This window comes from Drosophila takahashii, chromosome 2R (assembly GCF_030179915.1).
Source record: "Drosophila takahashii strain IR98-3 E-12201 chromosome 2R, DtakHiC1v2, whole genome shotgun sequence".
Lineage (NCBI taxonomy): Eukaryota > Metazoa > Arthropoda > Insecta > Diptera > Drosophilidae > Drosophila > Drosophila takahashii.
Genome location: NC_091679.1, coordinates 32,032,682 through 32,051,879, shown reverse-complemented (window position 1 = coordinate 32,051,879; position 19,198 = coordinate 32,032,682). Strand labels below are relative to the sequence as shown.

General features: G+C 42.0%; 2 protein-coding genes, 1 long non-coding RNA gene and 1 other non-coding gene across 11 annotated transcripts; 3 read left to right on the top strand and 1 right to left on the bottom strand.

Moving 5' to 3' along the window:
* Positions 1–138: 138 nt before the first annotated feature.
* Nadk1b (NAD kinase 1b) lies at positions 139–5,089 on the top strand. 4 transcript variants are annotated; one of them, XM_017145679.3, is made up of 4 exons: positions 139–590; positions 3,476–3,793; positions 3,855–4,437; positions 4,495–5,089. In XM_017145679.3, the coding sequence occupies exons 1-4, from the start codon at positions 262–264 to the stop codon at positions 4,780–4,782; spliced, it is 1,518 nt and encodes a 505-aa protein (XP_017001168.3). In that variant the 5' UTR covers positions 139–261; the 3' UTR covers positions 4,783–5,089. The 4 variants fall into 4 exon arrangements, with proteins under 4 accessions (XP_017001168.3, XP_017001167.1, XP_017001165.1 ...); XM_017145678.3 differs by lacking the exon at positions 139–590 and adding an exon at positions 1,077–1,381; XM_017145676.3 differs by lacking the exon at positions 139–590 and adding an exon at positions 2,026–2,767.
* On the top strand, positions 4,662–15,775 carry Nadk1a (NAD kinase 1a). Of its 5 annotated transcripts, none has more exons than XM_070214128.1 (5): positions 6,718–6,842; positions 10,891–11,295; positions 13,643–14,020; positions 14,292–14,949; positions 15,103–15,775. In XM_070214128.1, the coding sequence occupies exons 2-5, from the start codon at positions 10,970–10,972 to the stop codon at positions 15,388–15,390; spliced, it is 1,650 nt and encodes a 549-aa protein (XP_070070229.1). In that variant the 5' UTR covers positions 6,718–6,842; positions 10,891–10,969; the 3' UTR covers positions 15,391–15,775. The 5 variants fall into 5 exon arrangements, with proteins under 5 accessions (XP_070070230.1, XP_017001111.1, XP_070070229.1 ...); XM_017145621.3 differs by lacking the exon at positions 6,718–6,842 and adding an exon at positions 8,147–8,287; XM_070214129.1 differs by lacking the exons at positions 6,718–6,842; positions 10,891–11,295 and adding an exon at positions 4,662–4,785.
* On the bottom strand, positions 6,375–7,723 carry LOC138912801 (uncharacterized). Its single transcript, XR_011418357.1, has 2 exons — positions 7,293–7,723; positions 6,375–7,229 (listed from the first exon to the last, which is right to left on the bottom strand). It is a non-coding gene; the product is annotated as an uncharacterized lncRNA (long non-coding RNA).
* Positions 15,776–16,960: 1,185 nt separating the features above from the next.
* On the top strand, positions 16,961–17,033 carry TRNAK-CUU (transfer RNA lysine (anticodon CUU)). Its single transcript has one exon. It is a non-coding gene; the product is annotated as a tRNA-Lys (tRNA).
* Positions 17,034–19,198: the final 2,165 nt, after the last annotated feature.

Genomic DNA, 19,198 nt, shown 5'->3' with positions numbered 1-19,198 from the left:
AACGGAATATTTAAATGAAAACCAGTGAATCAAACAAATTCGCAGGTCCACTTAAAAATCCAAGCATCGGTGTTAATGCAAAAATGGGCCTATTTTCTTGGCGCTACCTTCGGACATATATTATTAAGAACGCGCCGCCGGCTATTAATCCACGCATAGCTTATAAATCGGTCTCAGCCCGATCGACCACGCCCCGGGGCCGTCAAAATATGGACCGCTCGAAAAAGTTGCTCTGGAAATGTAAATATCGGGAGGCTCTTAATGAATTCAAAGTACGAGTACGAGTGGGGCGGGCACAGCAGCCAGGTATTACATATGCGCATGCATTGTATATATTTTGGAAAACGAAGCTCGAAAAGGCATTTAGTTGTATCTCGCCACCGGAACAACGAGGTTCTCGTCGAATCTAAGCTTTATCTTACAAAGATGCGTGAGGAGGATTTGCAATTGGCCCGCCAAATGGTGGCAAATAGTTCGGTGTCCAGTTCCTTGGAGGAGGAGAACGATGGAGCCACAGGAACATCGCCGGGGAACTCACCCAAACCGCTGAGAAGAGTCCTGGATTTGAGCGAGAGGCGTAAGCAATTTAGGTGAGTTTTAAAATCTTCATGTTTTAAATATAAAAACGAAAAGTTTCAACTTTGCTATACAAATGTAAGAAAACTTAAAAAAAGAAAGAATTAACTGATATGATATTTGTATAAAGATACACTAAAAATATTTTTTTTTACAATTTCATCAGTTGCTCATATCTAATATTTGTATATTGTTTTTAAGTGGTTCTAAAAATAAACAGCAAACCTTTTGTTTGTGATGTTAAAGGCACTTACAAATCACGTACAATTTAGGCTGAAAATAAACATTGTTTTCACGTGCCTGACTAATTTGCAATGCCAAAAGCATTCCTTTGTCAAAAGTAAATATGAATGACGAACGCTGTTGTGAGTGACGATGGTGTTTGCGGGTTTTCAAAGTGCGCGCCTTACTCTCACGATAGACCAAAACATCGATACTATCGATGATAACCTGTCAGTAAGACAGTTCTAGCTGGCTGCTACAACACTTTGGGCAGTTTTTTTGCATTATTAAAAATCGGTTAATATCTGCGCGAAGTGCTGCATAAAATATAACAACAAGAGAGCCGGATTCCTGCTAAAGGGGTACAGATGGTGACCCTGATCTTTCCGGGAACCTAGAGCAGACATAGAAAGATGCCCGCGCCGGTGGACAGCAACACCGCCGATAACCAGGCATTTTTCTGCACCGAAAGGGACGCCGCTGCAGATGGAGGGCATCTGTTGCATGCCCCAGGAACGGCGGATGGGGCAACTGCGTCCACCTCGGCTCCGGGATTGGGAGACGGCCTCAGCAGCTGGTGGTGGTAGGTCATAATCACCTGCCCGAATTTGTAATCATGCAGTTTTGCATACATATGTATGTACACACATCTCTTATCGTCCTCCCATCCCTCATGCAACTACAGTGATGGATACATGAATAGGTCTAGGTTGATTTTAAATGATTGTTTTTATTTAATTTATTTTGTAATGTGATTTGATTTATTTCTTAATTAGTCAATTATAAGTTAAATGAAAATTGGAAACTTGAATTACATTTCAAATAGTTGTACTAAAAATTTGTTTGATGAAACTAGATATCATAACAAAATTTTCCATCAAACGATACAAAATTTAAATGATAAGAGGCATTATTTTAAGGATAGATACACTCCCTATAACGACTTTCTTATCAAAGTTGAATGTATTATTGACTAATCAATTTATACGAAAGAAATTGAAAAGCGATTTTGGTCTATAAATGGATCCATGAACTGCTCCATTTTTGACGAATCAATTCGTTGTGATATCTTCGATATTATCAATTGAACTGTTAATTGACCGCCAAGGCCTCTGCGCCTGCGCTCTGGCATAGCCATATGGTTCTGGGAACGGGGAACTGTTGATGGCGGAGAGTAAAAAGCCCAGTTCGTTTCGGACCAACCTTGTCAGCTCGGCTGCTCAGTTGCTGCTCGCACACGCGATCGCCCGGTTGACACTTTCAGGGCCCTCGGTCGTTTTATTGCCTCCAATTTTCCGGCCAGCTGTGCGTAGTAATCAAGCGGAAACTCGGTGGAAAATATACCCGTCTTTTACCAAAAGTCAAAGTCAACACAAAAGAGACATTTTCCCTACGCTCGCCACCAGCTTAATGCATTTCTAATTACCAGTTTTGTCCCCCTTGCGCTGATAAAACACTTTCTCTTTTACGGCTGGCACATTTTTGGGCCCATATTTTGTTGGCTCATCGATGAAAAGTGCGTGGGCGTGTTATTTTTGAAACGAACAATTTGTTGTGAAAACAAAACTAACCTTGGTCCCTTTTTCGCCGTCCAAAACAATGCGGTCTGACTGCATTCCAAAAAATCAAAGAGTACTAAACTGCAGTCCAAAGATATATTTTGACTAGTTTGAAAGCGATTTTGGAGACCGAAAATGGCCTGCCTGTCGGACATTGATTTGGCCACCTTGCACGAGAATCGCTTGGACCAGCGGTGGCACTGCGGATTGCCCAACAGCGAGCATATATACCATCCGCACCAGGAGGGATTCAGTCCCATGACGCGACTCTGTCTGGAGCGGAATATGCAGAAGATGGTGCAGCGCGACCTCAACGGCAACTGTCTGGAACGGGGACGGTCCCGAGATAATCGAGATAATGCCAATGGATTGGCGTCAGGTGGGAAACGCAGACGATCCGGCACCTGGCCGTAAGTGGACAAGCAGCTGAGAATGTTCTCCTAGCGATAAGATTGCATGCGAAAAGCTGGAATTTGTAAGCCAAATCAGTGGCACGATGGCGCAATAGGGTGCACAGGAAAAAATGTGGTCAGCAGACATGGTTTCTATTCAATTCTGAATGTTTTTTAAAGGGAAATCTGAGAATTCAAGCCAATTTATTAATAAGTTGTTTCTGAGAGACTATAAATTTGATTTGTTCCTGGTAAGACTTTTACTTTTTTCTCAGTGTGTTTACGAATGCAAGCAGGAAGGGGAATCTTCGATGCAGTTCTCTTGAATCCTATCACTTAATTTTCTCTTCATTTCTCTATGCTTTTTTTGTCGCCATTTGCATAAGGTTGATTTACAGTTGGTTTGATTTAGTCTGCGACTTGAAAAGGTAGTGATAGCCAGACAGATTTTTCAAAACCCTTAAATAAGTAAAAAAAAATTAAGAAATGTTTCCCTTGCGACCTGAGCAGGAGCAGGCGGTTGCCTCGTTTCCGCTTCATAGTTCCTTGAGTATCGAAGAGTTCAATAATGTCAAGTGGGAGGATATAAACGATTGCAATAACAACTGCATTCAGGTGGAGCCAGCTTTAAGGCCGCAAACCAAGCGTCATTTACTAAGGTCTTGAAAGAGTTACTCAACATTCCCTATCCATATTAATTGTTCTCGTTTCTCGCACTCTTTTCAGGCGCACTCGAAGTTTGAATGCCCCCTCGCCTGTCCAACAATTCGGACCATGTGGACGCATAATGAAGAACTCGGCAATGGTGATGCAGATCCAGGATCCGGCCAGTCAGCGTTTGACCTGGTACAAGCCTCCACTCACCGTTCTGGTGATCAAGAAGGTCAGCGACGCCTCGGTGCTGGCGCCGTTTGTCCAACTCGTGGACTGGCTGCTGCAGGAGAAGAACATGGTGGTCTGGGTGGAGTCGGCTGTCTTGGAAGATGCTCAGCTCAACGAAAATGTTCGGTTCAAGGTTATACGCGATAAGCTGGTCACTTTCAAGTAAGTCTGTTCTTGTGAAAACTGGTGAAATAGATTAGTAACTTAAACTTTTATCCCTTAGAGATGGCCGCGATGACCTGACCGACCGTATCGACTTCATAGTCTGTCTTGGAGGCGATGGCACTCTGCTGTATGCCTCCCTGCTCTTCCAGCAATCGGTTCCCCCCGTCATGGCCTTCCATTTGGGCTCGCTGGGCTTCCTGACGCCCTTCCGCTTCGACAACTTCCAGGAGCAGCTCACAAGTGTCCTCGAGGGACACGCTGCTCTGACTCTCCGCAGTCGTCTACGCTGTGTGATGCATCGCAGGAGCGATAGAAAGCACGAGGAGAAGACCCAGGAGGTCGATCCGGATGGAGATGCCCGACCAGCGGCCAACAGCATCCTGGTACTCAACGAAGTGGTGATTGATCGAGGTCCCTCGCCGTACCTAAGCAATATCGATTTGTTCCTGGACGGCAAGTACATAACGTCGGTGCAGGGTGATGGCCTGATTGTGTCTACGCCCACGGGAAGCACGGCATATGCGGCAGCAGCCGGTGCCTCCATGATCCATCCCTCCGTGCCGGCCATAATGGTGACTCCCATTTGCCCGCACTCGCTGAGCTTCCGGCCCATTGTGGTGCCAGCAGGAGTGGAGCTGAAGGTGGGTTGCAAACATACACACAAGCAGATCCCCTGGTAACATGAACATACCTTTCAGATATCAGTTTCCCCCGAAAGTCGCAACACCTCGTGGGTCAGCTTCGATGGACGCAACAGGCAGGAGCTCTTCCACGGCGACAGCCTCCGCGTGACCACCTCTATTTATCCCGTGCCCTGCATCTGCGCCCAGGATCAGATATCCGACTGGTTCGCCTCTCTCGCCGACGGACTGCACTGGAATGTGCGCAAGCGTCAGAAGTGCCTGGACGAGCTGTCGGATCTCACCGCTTCCGGATCCGAGGATACGCTGGACGAGATCGAGAATATGAAATTGTATGATGTGTAGTGCGTAAGTCCCATTTGCTAATCGTAACTGTAGGTTACTGTAGGCTTTCAGATGTAGTCTTAGTTATCGGCCCTTTATTTAGTGTGTAATTTTTTAGTATTTTGCAAGTATCTGTTTCGAACAAATTGATTATGCACATTTCGTCAAATGTAAAAGAAAAGTTTTATAGTTTTTACTCTTTGTAATCAATATGCTCTTAGAAAGGGTATATAATATTAAGCAATACTGAAATATTGTACATTTCTGCTAGATAAATATAAATGCTGTTAGTAAAACCTAATAAATTGTTTTTAAAACGATTTCTGAATCATTGAAAATTTGTCATCAAATTTAAATAAATTTATAATATTAATTATTGTAAATCAAACTTGTACAGGCAAACGGATGGAATGTTTTATTACCTTTGACCAAATGTAGCTTTAACATTACGTTCTGCTGTAGATTAATACTGATTGCAAACTGATTGAAATGTGTTCTCCAACTTTGCCTTGTATATTTCACATTAGTCTAGTGCAAGCACACCTTGCAATATAGATTACTTAGACTGGTTTTACAGCGCCTCTCCCAGGCCACTTGTTGCATGTTGCTCACCTCGCGGCTGTCTTTCGATTGGATTGGATTGGGGCTTCACGTGGTTGCCACGCACTTGGGCCTGTCAAAAAAATTAGTTTGCATCGATTTGGGTGCGAATCGAAAGTGTAGCTATAGCCGAAACTAAGGCTTTATGTTTGCCAGATGTTTGCGCCCTCAGGCGTACAAGCAATGTTCATTACACGGCTAAATCTAAAATCTTGTGCCATTGTTCGTTCGCTCGATCGTGTTTTTGCCTTTTTTGCCCGCCGAATTCAAGGTGTGCGCCGTTTTTTGCGTGTGCGTGCGACAGGTGTGCGGTGCGTGCCTATCTGGTCGTGTGAATTGCATAAAATCTCGCTGTAGTTGATGCCGAGCGTTGCCAGCGAACGGTTGTGATTTAATTGTGCTTAATTGCGTTGGGAAGTGAACATATTCGAAATGAATCCCGAAGATATGCAGCGGGCGCGGGAAATTGTCGATGGAGAGGCCTCAACGCCTGGAAGTTCGCCAGCCCCGCTGAGAAAGCCGCTGCCCATTACTTTGCTGGAAAAACGCACTCAGTTTCGGTGAGTTAGGAGTAGATGTCCTTGAACTTCCATTTAACTTTGTAGAATTTTTAAATTTGATCTGGGTTCTGTTAATCCTTAATATTCAAAAAAATATACGCAAAATATTTTATTTAAAGGAACTTTTGACTGAATCTTTAAATCTAAGAATATCTGAATTGTGAATTTTTTTAAATATTGGGTTAACAAGTTATAACTCGTTAATTGTACTATGTATTTTGTAAATATAAGGCAAATGTTCCCTTATATTATTATTAAAATGTTAAAAAACTGTAAAGTGGCACAGTATTCGCCTTTTTATAAGCATCAGCATATATTTAATTTTCGCGCCTTAGTGTGACCGCACACCAGCTTTTGTGCCCCTTTTTTCCGTCCAGTGACTGCGGTATTTTCCCCTTTGCGCGCGACGGTATATTCACTCTGACGTGAAATGGTGCAAGTAAAAAACAAATAACATGGACCCGTTGGAACTGGCGTGCTCGAAATCGCAAATCAGCAGCTAGTAAGCGCTGGATTAAAACCGGGAAGTTGCCAATTAGCAGTGGGAGTCGCTGGCCAGTGCATCGCGTTAGTGGGTCAAGTCGAGGCCAACACAACACTCACACTTGCGCGCACACACAGGTGCGCAGGCACACGAAAACACACACAGACAAGGGACCAGTCCAACACAATGACGTCCTCCTACAACAACATCCCGGTCAACCCAACAACCACCCCCTCGCCCGCCCAAACGGTTCCGAAGGCCACCGGCTCCTCCGTGGGGTCCTCCTCGAATTCCAATGGATCGTACTACGACGACCACGACAATCAGCTGCTCCATGTGAACAGCGGGCGACAGGGAAGCGCTGCAGCATCCTCGGCACCGGGACCTGGCATAAATAACGGCACCGCCAGCGATGACCTCCAGATGCGGTGGTGGTGGTAAGTCGGCTGCACAGTGGGGCCAACACTTATAATAGATGAATCATACATGAGAAAGTTCCCTAAATTGGCACACTCATACTTTGTAAAAAAAAACAATTCTCAATTTTGTTAGGAATGTTTTAAAAATTAATTGATTATAAATCAATTAGAAATCTTCCTAAAAGTTGTTCATATTTTTGGTTATAAAAACGATTCTATGTGGGATATCTTTATTTACATATATGAAAAAAGTAGATTCAATTGCTTTTATGTGATTGAAATATATATTTCTTTTTAATTCCTTTCTAAAAAAAAGTCCAGTACTTACAAAAGTTGGGCTTACCACCCAATTATAAAACATTGATAGATTTCGGTAAGACTCCGTCGAGTAATTAATCTTTAAATCTTTAAGAAATTAATTTTTTTTCGAATCAAATATTTAAAATAAAAAAGTTAATTAACCTTTACCAGATTTAAGGGGATTTTTGCTGACACTTGCCGACAGCTAAGTTAATTTCGTTTTCAGGGGTTCTAAGTTATTTTCAAATTATTTAAGCGAAATTTCAACCTATTAATTTAATCATTTTCAGTTATTTTCCAACTGCTCCCTATTCAAAGCTGGCAGCACTGTTGCGTAAAACAAAGGAAATGTTATAATATAGCTGGCAATCAATTAGAGCCAGGCCGGAAAATGCTTGGCTCACAAGTGGCCCACACATGTTGTATTTATATTTTCTAGTGAAATTGTAACTACTGTTAACACGTGTGACTAATGTGTGACATGTGCCAGATGTAGGCAACAGAAATCGATTTCCTTCGCTGAATTGCAATTTTTACATCACGTGTAATTTCATTAATAAGAGCAATTTATTTGAAAAGTTTTTAAAGACTTCGATGGGTTATTCAAATCCGTCTTAATGACGCTGTAAATATATTTTTAGTTTAAATCAACTGTTAGGCATCTAATTCGGTTTTTTTTATAGCTCTGTTAGTTGATTTATTGCTTTATGCTTGGTTATTGGGCTGATTCCGTTCATCAATCATGCTTTTTAGGAATTAAATATCAGCAATTAAACAGCCACTGGCCGCTCATTACATTTACATAACAGAGAGACAGAGAGCACCTGTTGCCTTCATATTTCTCTTCGATCGCGACGCGTGGCTTCGCTCAGCTGTTTTTTACCAGCGATGTCCGGAGAAAACCCGCCAAGCGATCGCCGTTCATTGTTTACAATCGCTCGGCTCGCGTACTTTTATTTTCGAATCGGAATCGCGCACAAATCGTCCAATTTAATCACATTTTTGGCGTCCCAGCTCAGTTATCGCATGTTCACCGGACAGCACAGTCGTGTTCGCTCTCTGTCGCACCTTTAACTCACCTGTACCGCCGTCGATCGTCGATTGTCGAGCGGTTTTCGTTTCGAGTCGGTCGTTTACCTGCTGCTTACCGCCGATCGCTGCTGGTCAGTTTCAACTTTAAAGCTTCGCCTTGGCTCGCGCTTGTGCTAAAAAGAAAATAAAACAGATTATATAACGTGTAATTAGAGTACTTTGTTGCCAGCCACTGGCTAACATTTTCTAGCGCAGACATGACTTGGCATTTCTGGGGTCTGAGCCCCAGCCCACTTTCGATTTCCTTCTATGGTCAGTCAGCTGGCTATCCGTCAATCCGTCAATCTATTGCCTCGAACATCGATAGGACTCTTCTAGAGGTTTCTCTACTAAAACTAACTTCTCAAGAATTTAAGGTCAACGTTTTATAAATCATAACTTTTATAAATCTGGTTTTCTGAAACTACAGGTTTATCTCCCTAATTTGCATAAATTAGTGTCGTTAAGTGCAACTATGTACATGAATTGCAGTAATTTATAAAAGTGCAATTGTACTTTCAAGTTAATTCATTAATTCTATTTTCTTGTAAAGTTTCATCCCATTGTTGAAACTAGAACTCCATACCTTTTATAGAATAGCTTTGACTCACTTAAAAAACAATATTTGAGGAGTGTTGCTAGCTGTTAAAGATAAATTAACAAGGGGTTAATTGTTTATGTAAACTAATTTGCGTGTGTGCTTTGTGGTACAAAGTTTGTACACACAACTGAAAGTCCTCAAATGTTTATAGTAGTCAGCTTTAAAATTAAATTTAAATCAGCTTATTGCTTTTGGGTAAGGAAATCATGGACCAACTTAAATACCTAGCCATCTGGAAAAAGCTGTTTGAATTTAAGTACAAAGTCAGAGAGCTGTTTTTTTTATTTTACCTACTAAAAGTTGTGATCTATTCTAATGAGTAAAATTTAATAACAAACAAAGGTTGCACAAGTACTGTACGAGTTCAAATATAATACCTGCAGTTGCAACTTTAATACCTATGTACGAATTGTTGACGAAAGGCGTCATTTGAATTATATCATGGAAACGCTAGCTGACATGTAGGCACGTTGTGGCCAGGTGGCCCTGCTGATCCGTAGGTGCAGTTCTCTTGTCCACTTTCCGATCCATTCAATGATAATCACTAAACTTAGTTGATGCCACTGCGCATTTCGCTGTTAAGCTCGTCCGTTTATTGATTAATTAATTTGTGCCTGTCGCTTATTTATTTCAATTTTCTTTGTGCCCATAAGTCATTTATAATTCGCTTTATGTTCTCGTCTATTGTCATAGTCCGATTACTACGGATGTAACCGGCGACTGCGAGGGGGTGGTGGATTTTGCCTTCCTTTGTTTATATTACAGAAACATTTTCAATGACTTGTATGCACTTACTTGTTGCTTCCTGATCTGGGTAAAAATAGAAGACAGGGAAGATTTTGGATCACGCGATGCAATGATTTTTGTTATGCAATACATTCAATTAGAATTCCAAATGGGAGAGATCACTCAATTGTAACGAGTGCTAAAACCAATTATATTTTCGCGAGAAGGGGTTGAACAATTTATATTATATTTGTGAAGTAGAAAAATATATTCCTCTAAATAATACAGTTTATATTATACAAAATTGGAATTATCAATATGACTTCTTCTTTAACGATAAATGTTAAACTTATCAGAGTTCTTGCTTGTACTTCAAATGAATTTTTGCAATTCCACAAAGACCTCTAAAAGTACTTCCCCTTTCTGTTAAGTTGCCCACCTTATCAGCCACTCAACAGAATCTTCATGTGACCTCTGTTAATGAACTGTTGATTGGGCACTTTCGGAAAGAAACCGAAATGATTGAGATCTTCAAGCTCATTACACACGCTGGTCACGATTTCTAGATTAATGGCTGGCGATACTGTTATGTCCAAGTAGGTTGCTTTTCGAGAGAGCTGCAGAGAAGTCTTTATAATTATGGTCTAAGTGGTTTTTTTGTTTTTGGCTTATTAAAAGATTGTTGACCTTTGCGTTGGGCATTCACGAAAAAACCAAATTTAATTATATTTTTCGTTATAAAGCTAACTGTGGTTGTTTAGTACGTCCAAGTTACTTTTTCGTGCGGCTCTGCCAGCGGATTTCTTGCCAATTGATTTATACTTGACATCGTTATGTGGCTAAGCAGGCGATAAAAGTTGGCCAAGTCCAACGCCGCCAACCCCCCGCCGAGGGAAGCTGGCCAATGACGCATATTAGGCCTTGTCCCGCTCCTTTCTAGCCGTCGCCAGCTCCCTCAATTTCGATGGCTCTTGCGTCAAAGCCGGAACTACGTTTCTGGTCCGTTAGGTTGGCCAGAAAAAAAAGCAACCAAAACAAACTATTTGATTGCTAATAACAAATTTATTTTGCACAAATTTCAAAAGAAACCAAAACCGGTTCAAATCCAAAAAACCAAAACTGATCGTTTTTGTTTATCAACTTTTACCACGCGCCAAAGCAGTTACCTTTTTATATCCCACAAAAATGTGTTGCATTCTTTAGTTACCACAGTGTTTAACTTTGTTAACACCTCCCAGCGGAAGGGAGCAAGGTTAATGTTATTTACCATTGGCTCGAATCAGGGCCATTTCAAGGGTGTGGGGCTACGCACAACGTCCAAGAAATGCCAAGCGAAATGTGTAGTTAATTTTCCCAACCCAATTTCAGTGGAAAAATGTTTTAACCACACGAATAACGAATCTCCAGTGAATTTTTGAGTGATATTTGGTAATCAAAAGACTTGACTATGACGTGCCTGTCGGACATTGACTTGGCCACCCTGCACCAGCATCGTCTGGAGGAGCGCTTCAGCTATAAGTTGGCTTGGAGTGGCACTGGCCACCAGCAGACCCAGTACAATGATCTCCTCGTGCGGCACAATGCCTCGCTTAAGCGCCAGAGAATAATCCAGCACAAGGCCAATGTGGCCAGCACAAAGGCAAAGGATCAGTCCGCGACTAGTGGAAGCTGCTTGGCCACCAGCCAGGATATCACTCTGGCCAAATCCGAAGAAGAACCTGATGACGGCTACTTCGATTCCACGACTCGACGCAGGCGTAGTGGCACTTGGCCGTAAGTAATCCCAACTAAACCAACCCAAAAACAAGCCAAATTCTGATAAGCTAAAGAAACTGATTAAAGCACACTGTCAAAAAAAAGGTTTAACCCAACCAAAAAAAAAAACAATTTAAATAAAAAATTAATTAAAAAACCCTTTTAAATAAACAGTATTTTAAAAACGAGCCAAAAAAAAAATCACAATAAAACCATTAAATAATTCCACATGACGTATTTTTCCCTCAGTGGGGTTATCTGAAAGTTATCAGGTACTCGAACATTTGTACGCGGCATGCTCCGATAAGAAGTGCCGCTTTGTAATCAAGTGTTTACCATGTCGTTGCCGCCTATCAGGTGTCGAAAGTGTGGTGTGCATTTAGGCGCTTATTGTTTACACAGATCAATCAGTTAATTATATACCTCGAACTTAGTATCAATTTCACAACTGATATTCGCCTATCAGCATGAGTGAGCTAACTATTTTATCAGTACATCAGCTTTTACGGCCTGTACTTGGCTTAAAAAAAAACAGTTTTCTCAGTTTATTAATACAAGCAAAAAAGTCCTTGACCTTTCTGCATAGTTCAGCATTTGTGGCGTGTCTTGTTTTTCATTTTTTTGGCCACTTAGAAAACGAGTTTGTTAACACCTCGCGTTTTGGTACTACGATGGCGCCGTCTGTTAATTTATGTGTAGATTTTTTCTTCACAAGCTACTATTTTTTTACAGTTTGTTTGGAAGAACTTGAGACGTCAGTTAGGTTTGAAATCCGTGCCAGTTTGTGCTTGGCGCCGGCCATAAACCAAAGGCAACAGGTAAATGTATTGAAATATATTCGAATCGGAACGAAATCGGTGTGACAGTCGTCGTGCCGAAATCCAAAGGTGTGCAGGTCAGGTGGCTTTAACCGCATTTGCATGGCTTGTCTGGACGGCAAACCGATTATATAGTAGGCCCCTCATTATCGCCTGCGGGAAAATTGAAAATGATTCGGATTTCGGACTTACAGAAAGTCAATGATTTTAGGAATTTTAAGCAACGTCATGCTGACGTCTCATGCATATCTGCCTGAGAATTAAAAAATGCTTACTTAAGTCGTTTGTTTCCCTCACCGAACTTTCAGTTTAGTCGGTTTCTAGTAGCGGTCGAGTAGGTGCGTTTAGCGGACATTCACTGTAAAACATGTCGCGTAAGTGAATGAATGAATCTGAATTTTCCCCGAAGTCATTATCATGATTAAACCAATGGGGAACAAGATCACCTTCTGTCAACACATCTTCCTGAATCAGAACATATGCGTCACCTGAACGTAATTCCCTCGCGCTGCTCCTTTCGGCGAACTTTTTTTATCGAGTGAGTCAGAACCCTGTGTTCGAGGACAATGGAACTAGCTCTGTGATCGATGGTTCTGGGTGAAGGCATCAGTTAAGAGACTAATGAGGGGATATTTAATTTAGTGTACATCCTTTATTAAAAAAAATCGTGACACGACTCGTTAATTTACTTTCACTTTAGTCCTCCATTAATTGGTTAAGAAATTTAATTTTAAAAGAAAAGGCTAAGAGTTGTATATCTTTCAGTAATATACATATTTCACACGTTTTAGCAAACATTTGGAAAGCTAAAAGCTGCCCATGCATCCCACTGTTCTTTATCCACGGTGCCCATGGTTCAGTGGTCCAGTTCTGCCTAGTCTATCTTACGGCTCATTTGGCTCATCTCTGCTCTCTACGCTCTCTTTGTGTCTCTTTGTGCTGAGTCATCTCGTATTAGCACATCAATCAAACCCGTTAACAGCACCCCCGCACTCACACACTCGCACGCACAGAGTTCAACAGCAGCAATGCTCTCCCACATTTCCGCTCTCTTGGCCGCTCTTTCATATCACACTTCACTCTCTGCTAGCATGTGCAATTCCTGTTTGTTTGGACCGCAGATTCAACAAGTTTATTTGCGCTGCTACGTGTTGTTGTAATGAAAACAGAAATATAAATTCGTTATATACATATAGGTACCTTTATTTTGTGTTTTCGAACACCAAATTGGCCTGTCAGTGATTTTGTAACCTTCGAACGAGCAGCAGTCGCGCTCGCATCGAAAATTCCAACAAGTTTTGGTGTTCAGTACTACTAAGGGGACTATATAAAGGGCGTGACCATCCATAATAGCTCAGAATTTGGCGTTATGCATCACCAAAAGTTGAGATTAGCTTCGGGCCTGCAGCGCCAGATTTCCGAGGTTGAGGAGCAACAACAGGTGACCCCAGTGGCGCCCGATCCACGTATTCTGAGGTGTATTTTTAGTGGTAAACATCCTCTGTACACCTTTTCTTTAACGCAAATTTTCTCTTGATCTCTTTCAGGCGCACTAGAAGTCTGAATGCTCCGTCGCCATTCCAGCAATTCGGGCCATGTGGTCGCATTATGAAGAACTCTGCCATGGTGATGCAGATTCAGGATCCGGCCAGCCAGCGTTTGACCTGGTACAAGCCCCCACTTACCGTCTTGGTGATCAAGAAGAAGGACTCTCAGGTCCTGCTGCCCTTCGTCCAGTTGGTCGAGTGGCTGGTGAACGAGAAGCACATGGTCGTCTGGGTGGAGTCCGCCGTCCTCGAGGACAAGCTCCTTCGCGATGACGTCAAGCTGGAGCAGGAGAGCTCCAAGTTCCGGCAGGTCCACGGCGACTACGCCGGAGTTAGGGCGCGTTTCCTGGCACTGCGCGAAAAGCTGGTGACCTTCAAGTGAGTGGAAAATAATTAAAACTTGTAATTACTTTGTATATCTGGTTGGCTTCATAGTCTTAGCTGTTCTAGGCACATGTGTTTAATAACGAAAGAGGGTTTCATTACGCAACTAAGAGCTTGAAGTGTTTGATAATTAAATTTTAATTATAATTATAAGTATAGGGGTTTAGTTCCAGCTGGGTAAAAAAATGCACATTTAGTAAATTTAGAGAATTTTTAATTTAATGTGTTTTTTAAAGTACTCACTTTATAATATTTAATCCCGCAGAGATGGACGCGATGACCTGACCGATCGGATTGACTTCATCGTCTGCTTGGGAGGCGATGGCACTCTGCTGTATGCCTCCCAGCTGTTCCAGCAGTCGGTGCCACCGGTGATGGCCTTCTATCTGGGCTCCCTCGGTTTCCTCACGCCCTTCCAGTGTGACAATTTCCAGGAGCAGGTGACTAATGTCCTGGAAGGCCATGCGGCCCTGACGCTTCGCAGTCGTCTGCGCTGCTCCATCCACCGCAAGGGCGAACGTCGCAAGGAGTCCCTTCTGCCCGCCGTGGGTGGCAATCTCCTGAAGCCCAGCCTGCATAGGCAGCTCAACTACGTGGAGCTCAACAACGGACAAACAGGGAAAGCCGGGTGCAACAACAATAATTGCCCGAACAACAGCATCCTGGTACTGAACGAGGTGGTGATCAACCGCGGACCCTCGCCGTATCTGAGCAACATTGACATCTTCTTGGACGGCAAGTACATCACGTCGGTGCAGGGTGACGGGCTTATAGTATCGACGCCCACTGGGAGCACGGCATATGCGGCAGCAGCCGGTGCCTCCATGATCCATCCCTCCGTGCCGGCCATTTTGGTAACGCCCATCTGCCCGCACTCGCTGAGCTTCAGACCCATTGTAGTTCCCGCCGGAGTAGAGCTTAAGGTGAGTTTGAAAACCATTAAAGAATAGAACTAGTAAATGCTTAGGTAAAAGAAACCTATGTATTCACCATCTTATGTGATTGTTAAATCACTGGTATCAGCCATTAGGAATATAAACAATTCCCTTACTAATAGCTTCCCTTTGATTTTGCAGATATCCATTTCGCCTGATAGCCGCAACACCTCACGCGTCTCCTTCGACGGACGCAACGATCAGGAGCTGAACCATGGCGACAGCCTGCGGGTGACCACCTCCATCTATCCCGTGCCCAGCATTTGCTCCCAGGATCAAATCTCCGATTGGTTCGACTCCCTCGCCGAGGGTCTGCACTGGAATGTGCGCAAGCGCCAGAAGTGCCTCGATGAGCTGTCGGACCTGACCGCTTCTGGTTCAGAGGACACGCTCGATGAGTTTGACAATCTGAAGATCTACGATGCGTAGTGGTAGCCAGCCCAATCCCCCGAAACCCCCATTCGCAGTTTGTTAGCGTGGCCAATTAGCCTAGTTGTAGTCCTAGTTCTTAGGGTTTGCTTGTGTGCAATTTCATAGACTTAGTTATGTAGCTAAAATACTCTGTTGTACAATACACATGATAAGTCGCTTGGTTGAAATGTTAAATGTTAATCGATTACGATCGCAATGTTTGTTTAAGCTAGGCAAATTCCGTTGATGCTTGTGAACAAAAAAAAAATCGCTTAGGCTTAGCTCTTAAGTTTTTATTATTACGTAACATACGATTAATTGCGTCGAGTGCTAAATACTTAAGCTGACTCGCGTTATCTGTACAATTCGATGGAGGTAATAAAAACTGTATTATTTACTTAAAGCGCCACAAAATCCATTTCACTTGTATTTTTGTAGCTTTGCGCCCGTGCAACAGGCAAATAAAAATGCAATTAACTAGATAAGCAAGGGGTGGGATGTTCAGAGCAGTAGCAATCCACAGGGACACTTAAGAGGGAAAAGCTTCTAAAGACGGAGAATTAATGGCCAGGCAATTGGTCAATGTCTAACGAGCTGACTGGAAAGATGGATGGTGCGAGAAAGGAGTGCGAATTAATCATAAAATGACTTTTATTCTAGGCTTGTAGCGGATTTAGTACGGCCTTCAGATTAAAACAAAGTTAATCTTTAAAGTGGTCTTGCTTTCTGAATATTTCTATGTAAGGCCTGAAAGTATGCCCGGGTTTCTCGCTTCCACCATTGTGAATGATTATGATATTTCAGTTGGTCAAAAAAGTTTCTTTCTGACAATTTCCTAAGTGTAAAAGCCTCGCCATAAATCAAAAGCATAAAATAAAAGCTGGCAATAAATGTGTGACTAGAAGTGTTCTATGCCACCGCACCCCTTAAATGTGAGTGTGTGTACGTGCGAAGTGCGTTTATTATCAATTTTCACGCTTTTCCTCGGAGTTTTCCCCTGCACACTCGTCGAGCAACAAGTGAAGAGCCGAATGATTTCCACAGCTTCCTTCCGCTTCGGGCTTTTCCTCTGACTGGCGGATAAAGGCAATGCGTGTTATCCGAGCCCCCCGATTGGTCGTCCTTGGCCACGCCTCCTTCTCGGACACTGCGCAGGACTCGTCATCTGACTCATTTATATGCAAGTTGTTCTAAGCGAAATAAATGCCTTAAAGTACATTAATTTAATTTTTTTATTAGTTGGCCGTCTTTTATGGTTTGCTCCATATTCTGGTTTAATCCGCTTAATAGGGTAAAAATATTCAAATGTCACCCAATTCAGATTTGCAGACTAAAATGGAATAGGTTTAAGAATTTAAGTACCATCAAGTGGTATATATTTAACATAGATCATTCCATCAAGTATTTCCTAAAATGTTATTTAGATATTTCTAAGTAACATTCCCTTTTTAGAGGTTTTCTTTTCAAAGTTTCAAAAACTTATAAATAGATAAACTATTTATAGATTCTTTTCCATAGTTCTCTTCTCAAAAATGGTATAAATGATAGCGTATTCTTTAGATGTTATCTGCCGGGGAGGTGTGCAAGTGCCCGGCTAGCTCAGTCGGTAGAGCATGAGACTCTTAATCTCAGGGTCGTGGGTTCGAGCCCCACGTTGGGCGAAATCATTTTTTTATTATTTTTTTATATTTACTTTTTTTTATCCAGGTTTTCTTGAATCTTTGATCAGAAAACAACTGAAAAAATACTTTTTCATAGTAAAGAAATACATTTCTTTCAAATAAGAGCTCGTCCAAAGCATATTCATAAGGTCTCTGCCCACTTAATTTAGTAATTTAATAATGTAAGTTATTTGCGCTTAATTCAAAATCCCTTCACCATTCACTTTCACTGGCGAAGACAATAAAAACCCCTTCAGCATAGTCAGCGCCATTTCATTTTGCCGCAAAATAAAAACGCAATAATAAATTCAAAATATTTACGGAATTTTCTAATGAAGTCGGGCTCATTCTCCGCTAAGACAAATGCCGGGCGGATAAGGCGAACACAACTATGCAGAAGCAGGATGCGAAAGCAGCTTCAGAAGCTGCTAAAGATGATGTGGCACGTGTTGATATTCCAATTGAATGCCACCAAATATGCGACACCCCCACAGGAGTCGGAGCATCACTCCCAGTCCCTGGGGAAATGGGAAATATCTCCATCACAGGCATACATACCCACAAGAGTCGGGTGACATTTGAACTTTGACTGGGGGATACTGGCACTCGTCCTTTTAAATAGATTTCACAAATGCTAATGACAGCTCAAGCTCGAGGACTGTGTGTAGCGTTTCAAACAAAAGGAAATTAAACATTTGCGGCCGAATGGGTTTTCCGGTTTCTATTTTTCCCTCTGGTTTTTTTTTCGGTTGTGATAAAAACTTGACCACAGAGGCCAGAGATTTCCATCGGAATGACCCGCATCAGTTTTTGAGCCACTTTGTCATCGATTTAACCCCCAGCATACGAAGTTAAGCTGTCATATGTGGCAAATTCAATTTGTCAGGCCCGAAAATCGAAATGGGCCTTTTAGTCCCATTTTAATCCTCTCGCAAAAGCATTCCTGCATTCATTGTATTATTTAATGCCATCAGTCCTGGTCGATTTCTAGTCCATTAACTTTGAAGTTATTTTGGCGTCGCCACTTTAACACTTCAATGGAACTCTCCACCTTTTTTTATGGCTCCATTGTAGTTGTTGCCCGCCAATGCTTTTTTCCCCGATTTTCCATCGAAGAGTTCCACACAAAAGCATGTGTTTGAAATCGATTTGCGAGTAGCACGGTTTCTTATTGGTTTTGTGTTTCTTTTTAGGTCCAGGAAAATTTAATCGTTTTGAGAAAATCAATTAAAGATTTTTAACATAATGCTTTTAAAAAAAAAGGATTGATTTAAACAGGTATGTTATATTTTAAAAATATATTTATATTACAATAATTTTATCGGAGCTTTCCAAATGGTTCATAGATTCATAGGTTCACATATTATGCAAAATACTTCACATCATTTAGTAATTTTTGTGTCCACATCACATTCATGTACATAAATTACCCTATTATCTCAAATTAAATTTGATAAGTTTTCTCCAGATTTTTAAGCATCTTTAAGATCGGTTTCTTGATGAATCAAGGTCATCCCCCTGCTCGTTTTCGACCGGTCAATGTGTTTATGTTTCTATATCGGCATCCACTCTTTACATTTTATTTCGTCTCGTTGTGGATGCCAGGTATAATATCTCGACTTCTATATGCAAATTTGAGACCCTAGACGTGATCGCAAAGCTACACCATCATCGTTAAAGCCTATAAATATTTCTGGGCCCGTCCTCCGACTGCGATACCTGCCTTTTTCCCAATCTTCGTCTCAGTCGCGTGTCGTTTTCCAATCGCAGCGGTCTTTGTATCTCCGCATCCGTATCTTTATCTGACTTTTGCCTTTGTCGCGTGTCTCATCCGGCTGGCTGCATAAATTTACAGCCGTTTAAATGGATTAATTGAAAAAGCCTACGAGTAAGTGGAACTTTTCAGGTTCACCTCGAAAATCCATCAGGTGGTTTCAGTGTACGTATACACATTCTGTCTGCCGGCAACGAAATTCCACCGGAAATTGGTTAAATCAGTGCAACAACACGTTTGAGCTCACATTTACCCTAAGGCCAATGTCCTGGGGTATATGCAACACACCTGTTACACCTTGGTCTAACAAGAAAACGTAAATTGTGACCTCGTTATGGCAAACATATAGAAAGTAATGGTGATATGTGACTTAACTTAAAGATGGTAATAT